This window comes from Lactuca serriola, chromosome 5 (genome assembly GCF_051521515.1).
Source record: "Lactuca serriola cultivar US96UC23 chromosome 5, Lser_US96UC23_V15, whole genome shotgun sequence".
NCBI classification, from domain to species: Eukaryota; Viridiplantae; Streptophyta; class Magnoliopsida; order Asterales; family Asteraceae; genus Lactuca; species Lactuca serriola.
The window spans coordinates 361,097,296-361,106,850 of NC_136412.1; the positions used below are offsets into that span (position 1 = coordinate 361,097,296).

Here is a 9,555-nt window from a genome sequence, read left to right on the forward strand (position 1 = left end):
TGTTCTCCTTCGTGATATCTTCGTTTTGATATATCACACGTCCAAAATCGATTAAAAATGAATGAGAAATTATTTGTCAAAGTAAAGCAATTGGAAGAGAAAGTAAAGGAGTTAAGTGGGTTTTAAAACTCATCCACATTGGTGGGATAATGAAAAGGAAATTGGTTTATAACTACAAAGACTAGCTACCTTTGTAAGGATTATTAGAACCAAGGCTCTCTCTTGCGTGCGCACACAAGGGAGTGTAAATGCGAGCCAAATTGGCTTCAGGTCACTGAACTTGTGTGCGAGTGTGCGTCCTGCGGGCACGAATGCACCACTAGTCGACCAGAAAAGTTCAAGGACCTTTTTTTGCATTTTTTTCCTTTTGGTTAACAGTTACAAAAACAAATAAAGAGTAATTAATCATAGATTTCGGTTTTGATTTCTTGACAAACAAGTTAGATTCCAAAGTCTATAATAACTGAATCTGATCCATAAAACTTAACTACATTGAGACAAAACTCGATGGATTGGAGATATAGGAGGTAGATTTCCTTCAACAAGCAATATGAACTTTGTTATTTCTGAAAAAAAAAAAAAAAAAAAAAAAAAAAAAAAAAAAAAAAGATGAAACTCTAAAAAAACACGAGTGACTAAAATCTGTACAAAAGCAAAACGTAGTAATTAGTAACTAAATGTGTATAAAAACAACGGATATCTCCAAAAAAGTCCTAATATTTTGGGCAAATTTTTAATAAAGTCTTAAATTTTATTTTTTGAACAAAAAGTCCTGACTTTTTCACATGTTAAATAGAAAAGCTAAAGAAACCGGCTAATTTATTCATTTTAGCCCTTATTGACATGTTCAGCAGGTCATAAGACCAAATTGTTAATTTTTTGAAAATAATGAAACTTTTTTGCAGATTTCGTCAAAATTTTTATATAATGTATAAACATATTTTTTACATATCTATATCTATTTTTACGTATTTGTGTATTTTTTTTTATGTTTTTATATGTATATATTTACGTATTTTTATGTATTTTAAATGTATAAACGTATTTTTTTTATTTATTTATATATATTTTTAACCATTTTACATATTTTTTATGTATTTTTATGTATTATGTATTTCTATGTATTTTTACGTATTTATGTATTTTTTAAGGCTTTTTATATAGATGTTTATGTATTTTAAATATATAATCATATTTTTTACGTATTTATATCTATTTTTAAGTATTTTACATATTTTTTAATGTATTATGTATTAATGTATTTTTTTTAAGTGTTTTATATAGATGTTTTTGTATATTATGTATTTTAAATGTATAGACGTATTGTTTTCCGTATTTATATGTATTTTTTAAGTATTTTACACATTTTTTGTGTTTTTTTTATGTATTATGTGTTTATATGTATTTTTGTGTATTTATGTATTTTTTTTAGTTTTCTTATATAGATGTTTATGTATTTTTATATATATTAAATGTTTAATTATATTATTTTTACGTAAACACGTAAAAATAATACAATTAAACATTTAATATACATAAACATCTATATAAGAAAACAAAAAAATACATAAATACGTAAAAATATATATAAATATATAATACATAAAAAACACATAAAAACACACAAAAAATATGTAAAATACTTAAAAATACATATAAATACTTAAAAAAATACGTTTATACATTTAAAATACATAAATATACAAAAGCATGTATATAAAAAACTTTAAAAAATACATAAATACGTAATACATAAAAAATATATAAAATACTTAAAATATATATATAAATACGTAAAAAAATACGTTTATATACTTAAAATACATAAACATCTGTATAAAAAGCTTTAAAAAAATACATAAATACGTAAAAATATATAAAAATACATAATACATAAAAAAAATATGTAAAATGGTTAGAAATACATATAAATAAGTAGAAATATACGTTTATACATTTAAAAAACATAAAAATACGTAAATATATACATATAAAAACATAAAAAATACAAAAATACGTAAAAATAGATATAGATATCTAAAAAATATGTTTATACATTACATAAATTTTTTGACAAAATCTGCAAAAAAGTCCTTTTTATTTTCGAAAAATTAACAATTTTTGTCCCATAACCTGATAGCAGATCAAAAAATGGCTAAAGTGAATAAATTAGTTGGTTTCTTAGGTGTTGTTTGTTCTTTCTGAGGTAAAATGTTTGCAGTCTGCGGACCACATCTGTAGACCTCTGCAGCAGAAAAGGTGGACCAAACGTCTGCAGTCTGAAAAAAGAAGACTGTTTGTTTTTTTAACATCTGCAGAGTATTAAAATAAACTAAAATCTAAATAAACTGAATTTTTTAAACTACAAAGTGATTTTTTAATATATTTATGACTTTGTTATAAATAATTAACAAATCTAAATTAACTTTTATGTATTATTATATAAAAAGTGAAAATAAAAATGGTAAAAATTAACATATATATTTGATAAAAACCAACAATTTTGGTCGCAAAGTTATGCCTAAACATTGTAATTAGGAATAAAATAATTTGATATATAAATGAATGGAAATAAACTTTGATTTTTTTTTTTTTCAGTTAAATCAATTAAAAACGTGTCATAAATATTTTTTCTAAGAAATTGACGATGTTTTATTAAATAATGTTTTATAAAATTTGGCATAAAAAATATAAGAATATATTATTATTTTTCTTCATATTTATATAAATAATTTCAACGACCATTAATGTAATAAATTTTTATTTATAAATTTGTCAAAAATATCATATTTGTGTCGTCGAACTTTTTTTTAAGTATTGTAACTTTTTTTTTCAAATTGTTTATCACTAATAAAGTTGGAATAAATATAAATTCAAAAAAAACTAAAAAAATAAAGTATACGTGTTTTTTTAGGCTAGAAAATGTCTGAATATGTTAGAAGACTCTGGTCCACATTTGCGCCAAGAAGAGGGCGCACATACATTTTTAGGTCTGCAGTCTTCAAAAAAACAAACAGTTTGCGAAGGCTAATGTCTGCGCGCGGTTTGCGCTGCGCAGACAGAAGATGTCAGGAAGATTTGCAGGCAAAAAACAAACACCACCTTAGGCTTTTCTATTCAAAATGTGAAAAAGTTTTATTCAAAAAATAAAATTTAAAACTTTATTAAAATTTTTCCTAAAATATTAGGACTTTTCTGAGTTATCCCTAAAAGTAATTAAATGTGTACAAAAGCAAAACATAAGTGACTAAACTTATACAAAAATAAAACTTCGTTGGCCGGAAAATATACATCAATCAGTTATAATATTATTTTGTGAACAATCCAAACAAATTCAATGGTAATATGTATAAAGATCGTTTAATGAAAAAAAAAATTATGTTACTTGTAAGTATTAAAAAATATATATGCTTTACTAATCTAGAAACATTCAATAATGATTCATGATATTATATATGTGATTATGCATCATATAGTGTTTCTTTTTTTTTCTTTTTTTTTTAATTCTACTTTTTCCTAGTGTTAGATCGTTGGACTGATGTTGATACGTTCGGATAATATATTTGGTATATATCTTTAATCTTTTCTAAATGGCAAGTTACGTAAAAAAGCTAACTAGGTTTTGTCATTTATCGTTTATAGCGTGTAACTATTACATGAAAAAAGAACTAAAATTCCAAATTTTATACTTAAAAACAACGAACTTTTAGTTTCTTTTTCTACATGGATTGATGGATGATGTTCGAGAAAGTATTTGCCAAGTCACTGGTTACCCGAAATATATATTTAAAAAATATATATTCATTTTAAAATTTTGTTTTATAATTAGTTAATCTTAAACAAAAAAAAAATGATTGCAGTAGCTTATATCTTTTTCTACCATTAGTCCTTTCTTAAAACTTGTACAACTCTTTCAACCAATTGGTCAAAACCTTATTACTTATTAGACAACTAGAATGGTAGGAAGGGTGTACGTACAGAGACGTTTTCTTTACAACACAAGAATACCTTTTTGACTTTTTTAAGCAGTCCCAATCCAAAAACATGAATCAGAATTATAAAAGAAAACACAATTTCCATGCTATAATCATGAAAACTTCTACACAAATACACGTCTTTTTCAGAGATTGCAAATCGTGGTGGCTGGAAGGTGTTCTCAATGATAAAATAAAAATCAAAAACCAACCAAAGCAGATACAAATGTTGACTTTTATGCATTATTGATCAGATCAACCAAAACCACACAAACATTTCTCAAAATATCCTAATCATTGCATAAAGAAAATTTACTTTTGGAGCTTGTAGAAGGTTCTATATCATTTGTTTACGTTTTATTTTAGAGATGAATGTTTTGAGCTAGTTTGGTTGACTTTTCCTCATAAGTTCACCACTTCACCAATACGAATATTAAAAACCATATTTTACAAGAGTAAATGGTTTTGGAAGCAAATGCAAAACAATTCATCGTTGCAAAAAAAAAAAAAAAGATGTACTTTATTGTAATTTCATACGAATGATAATATTTTTGCGATGAAGAGCCAAATATAGTGGTTTGTATGAAGGACAAAACAAAACATGACCACTGTAGTACTGTGTCTAACATGTTAAAAGTAGTTGTAAGAAAATTCATTATTCAGATTAAAAAAACATAAAATCACTTATCCATAACTTTAATCAACTGATATCTGATTATCTAATTATCTTTTATTATGATCCTGGTTATTTCAAGTCACAATGATCACTTTGAAAACGCACATCCAAACGCCAACATTAGAACATTAAGAACTTGATTTTACATCATTCACCAGTCAACCAAAAAAATAAAAATAAAAAGCCACAAGAGAAGACTTACTCGGGAAACTTTGCAGGTGAATTGAACGCACCATCACATTAAAACTTGTTGAAATGGAGAAAATGGTGTCTGCAAATTATAACAAATGTTAACATTCATGTGTATAAATATCTACCTTATATAAACTAAAAATCAGTAAGATTATCCAGTGCAAAAGTTACTAAACAAACAATAACATAGAATGAGATTTAATAAGATTATTAATGAAAAAGTAGCAATTATTAATGAAAAAAAAAATGAAGTAAGGAAAATATCAAATACCTGAAGACGAAAAGCATGTGGGATCATATCTTGTGCTTGGATGGAAATGAGATTTAATAAGAATGATCAAATGCAGATGATCGTATTAAAAGCATATTTCATTTTTGAAGGAGATTGAAAGACTAGATACAGTATATGAGTGAGTTATGATGGGGTGTTGAGGGAAGAATCAATAAATTGAAAGTTAATGACTATATGAGTTCCAACGTTACGTTGCACAATTACAGATTACAATGACACATAATTTAACTAAGTATTACATCAAATCATTGAGCTTTGTTTAGCTTGTTGTCTCTTTTCAGTTGAACCTTCAATTTTTTACCACCTAACTGGTACCCATTCATCACACTAATTGCAGATTGTGCAGCAGATGGCGACTCATAACTCACAAACCCTGCAATGCAATCATCACACCAGTTAATTAATTATGAGCAACCTCAAAATAAATAAATAATAATAATAATAATATATATATATATATATATATATATATATATATATATATATATATATATATATATATATATATATTGGAGGCCTAGGGAGGGGCGAAATCGTCCATACCGAAGCATTTGCTAACACCGGTTGCTTTGTCTACAAAAACTTTAGCACTCAAGACTCTTCCAAATCCCTGAAAAGCATTTGCAAGCTCTTCATCACCAAACTCTTGAGGGATGTGATAAATAAACAGATTGGCGCCAGGTGGACCTTCAACCTGATCACCAGGAGGGCTTCCACTGCTGACACTTGAAGGTGGTGGGACAGGACTAGGTGGGCCACTGCTCATAATCCCCTGACCCTGCTGAGGAGGGTAAGCCACAGGATATTGAGCTGGCGGATGATATACGGACCCCACATACCCACCAGCTGGAGACACTGCATAATTTCTTGGGGTCCCACTCCCACCTCGCTGATTTTGCCCTGGTGGAAGCCTATACTGCATAACCCCATAACTTCCAGCAGCCTACACGCAAATCAACACTTAATTTTTGGAAAAATTTTAACAAGAAAACAGTTGGAAAGAACCTGAACCTGAACCTGATATCCATAACCGTTATATGGCGACATGTAACCCATGGGTAGAGCTCCAAATAAAGATGGATGTTGTGTGGGGTCCGCGTTTGCCATATTAGAAGCTAGTGATTGTGCTTTTTGAGCCTTTCGAGCTAATCTTTCTTTTTCGGTGTCTGCCCATTTCACCACCAAAGGGACAGTTGAACCCTAATACAGAGAAAGTATCATAATAAAGTTACATCTAATCTAAGTCTAAATAAAGTAGTTATACAGCTTTCATTTTATTAATTGAATGCACACAACCTCCATCTTGTGCTTTCCATTAAGGTCCTCTATAGCTGCAACTGCTTGTTCTTTTGTCTCGTATTTCACAAAAGCACAACCTGTCACCATGGTGAATAAAACCATAAAGAAACTATCTACATCAACTACACGTAAGTTATTATTATTAAATGGGTAATTTTGAAAGATCAAACCTTTGCTTGTTTGTTGAGAGCCTCGTAAAATTTGCAAGTCTTTTAGGCTTCCATATTGAGAAAACAATGCTGAAACTTCTCCCTCGGAAACATTCTTTGGAAGCATACCAATGAAGATTTTGTGTTCTTGAACAAACAACAGATAAATTAAGTGATAATGGGTTGATGTGAAACACAAAAAGAAGGAATATTGGAGTATAATAAATTAGGATGACACACACCTAGCCTTTCCAACTCGCCATCTGCATACTTGACTTGCAATGGACAAGATGCCTGATACAAACACAGAACACATATTGATAGGTAAACTATTAATTATACACTCGCTAATGACTTTTCTTCACTACGTGATGCTTGTTTACCTAATCATACATGGAAGGGAAACCTAAACTAGTCTGGTAAGAAAAGCACATAAATACAATGAAAACCATGTGGTGCAAGTACATTCATCACAAGCAAAAGAAACTGATGGTCACAATTCTGCACTTGAAAACCACATGTGATTCTCATGAAAATAGTTCAATTAATAAACAATTATCTCATTAAAATACCATTTTCGTTTGGATGTTTCTATAATAACTGATGCTCTCTCTGCTCTACATTTATCCATTAAATATGTGAATGCTTAAAGGCTAAAAGTACCCCCAAAATACGGGAACTTGTTTTACATTATCAACTGAATTTCAAGTTAAAATAACTCTCAGACCAAAATCAATTCTGCAATTAATCTGTAACTATGACGATTGAATGAAATCGGTCATCTCAAATCGAAGGTAATTGCAAAATTTTCACCGGAATTTACAATTTATCTTCAATGTAGATGCAGAGTAGAGCAGCATAGTTATTATCGAAATTTCCACAAAGCAATTGAATTTTTTAATTATATTAATTCTAAGTTTGTAATCAGAGATTATAATGAAATTGAGTTGAAGAAGGGAACTGAGGAAGATCTGGTAAGACAATCACCCCAGGGAGAGTTCTTTTATTGTGACACGCATCCACGGCCTTGTCTGCTTCCTCCCTAGATGGACATATAACAAAACAACAACCTGATAGCCAGAAGCACATAAGGGTATAAGGCAACACATTTGTAATTGCAACAACTCAAATCTCTAACAATACCGAAATACATCAAATTATGAAGAAAAAAAACAAGAATTTAATATGAAAACGCGAATCACGCATTGTGATCCGAAAGTGACATTGAGGAAATTCGAAAAATGAGGAGAAAATTGTGAAGAGAGAGAGAGAGAGTGTGTGTGTGTAATTAACCTCGAGAAGCTCGCGTAGCCTTGTCTTTGATGATGTTGACTTCGTCGACATGAGCAAATTCTTCGAACATTGCAGCAAGCTGTGCCTCCGTCATATGCTTCGGAACTTGGCCAACGAACAACTTCACGCTCTCGTCGCTGTGTTTTCGCGGTTTCTGACCTTCCGCCATTAATGCCGTCTATCTCCCTCTCTTTCCGTTTCGCAGTGATCTCTCTCTCTCTCTCTCTCTCTCTCTCTCTCTCTCGACTTGAGTCCTCATTAGTTGGATTCCTGTTTGAGAAAAAAGAGGAAACGTTCAAGGAAACAATATTCATGTGACCCCTCTACTATACATTAATAGCACTTTTTCCCCTCAACCATATTTTCACTGTTTTGACCATACAATGCTAATGTTCTGAAATCTCATATTCCGGCTGATAAAATTTTCAGTTGTATATGTTTTCCTTTTAAGATGCTGTTCGAATTCCAAATGAATGGTAGATCTTTTTTGTATTATAGAATTAGTAATTCCGATAAAAACAATAAATTATTGTTTTATTATTACATATAGAACTATCAATTTCATATATTTATTGTATATTAAATTTAATTTGAACATAATTACCTTATTCATTCATAAGCGGTGTTCATTGGCCAGGTTTTCAGTTTGGATCCAATTAGATTCAAGTATAAGTTAAAATAAAAAACAAAAGATTCGTATTAAACAATCTTTATTTAAGGAAAAAACTATATATATATATATATATATATATATATATATATATATATATATATATATATATATATATATATATATAGAGAGAGAGAGAGAGAGAAAGGGAGGTAGGTTTAAATGTTTCTCACATCTATTGTGTGCATCAATAAGAATTGAGTAAACATTAAATATATATTAAATGATATCCATATTTATAAATCGTTTTTATGGAAACTAATTTAATTCTTCATTAATGTCAATAATAATATTTTTTTCAGAATTATTCATATATAAAATAATAAGAGTGTATTCTAGGAGAACTAGAGTATATTCCTACTAGAATAAATCCTCATATTCCATATAATTTTATTGTATTTTAAGTGAGTGAATACTGAAATAATGTTATTGCTGACATAAAAACCTAGATACGAATTTATTCTGAAATAATATTATTGCTGACATGAATGTCAAATTTAATTAATTTCCATAAAGGGAAAATTATAATTATGGATATCGTTTAATATACATACAATTATGGAAACCATTTAATATCTATCATTATTTAATTAAATAATAATATAATTTTACTAAATTCCTATTGGTACATTCTAGCACACAATAAATGTAAAAAACACTTTAACCTAGCCCTATATATATATATATATATATATATATATATATATATATATATATATATATATATATATATATATGACTACATTTTTACATATTAATTTTGAATAAAATATTGTTAGAAGTAGATATAAATCAACTTGATACCATTAGTTTAATCATATAATTATCAAAATTTGATTCTATTATTAAAAACATTAGTTCAAAGTTTAAAAATTACACACCCATAATCCATTACCATAATCCATTAGTAAACTGTTTAGGGGGCAAAAGTGTAATATAAAAATTATGCAAGGGGTAAAATTGGATGCCAATACAATTAACCAACATTGTAGAAAAGCCACTGAATTTAT

At 28.3% G+C, this 9,555-nt stretch overlaps 1 protein-coding gene across 2 annotated transcripts; it reads right to left on the bottom strand.

Moving 5' to 3' along the window:
* Window positions 1-5,270: 5,270 nt before the first annotated feature.
* Window positions 5,271-8,139, bottom strand: LOC145055701 (RNA-binding protein BRN1-like). Of its 2 annotated transcripts, none has more exons than XM_079004087.1 (8): window positions 7,876-8,139; window positions 7,570-7,652; window positions 6,825-6,876; window positions 6,604-6,729; window positions 6,431-6,510; window positions 6,152-6,334; window positions 5,678-6,077; window positions 5,271-5,507 (listed from the first exon to the last, which is right to left on the bottom strand). In XM_079004087.1, exons 1-8 carry the CDS (start codon window positions 8,042-8,044, stop codon window positions 5,380-5,382), a joined length of 1,221 nt encoding a protein of 406 aa, XP_078860213.1. In that variant the 5' UTR covers window positions 8,045-8,139; the 3' UTR covers window positions 5,271-5,379. The 2 variants fall into 2 exon arrangements, with proteins under 2 accessions (XP_078860213.1, XP_078860212.1); XM_079004086.1 differs by having other exon boundaries at window positions 6,146-6,334.
* Between the last annotated feature and the right edge of the window lie 1,416 nt (window positions 8,140-9,555).

Excerpts from the sequence above, each read along its gene's own strand:
- LOC145055701 (XM_079004086.1), bottom strand. The coding sequence starts at position 8,044 with ATGGCGGAAGGTCAGAAACCGCGAAAACACAGCGACGAGAGCGTGAAG. Across the intron at positions 6,877-7,569 it reads ATAAAAGAACTCTCCCTGGG|GCATCTTGTCCATTGCAAGT; the intron begins GTGATTGTCTTA and ends TGTTTGTATCAG. Across the intron at positions 6,511-6,603 it reads CTCTCAACAAACAAGCAAAG|GTTGTGCTTTTGTGAAATAC; the intron begins GTTTGATCTTTC and ends CCATGGTGACAG.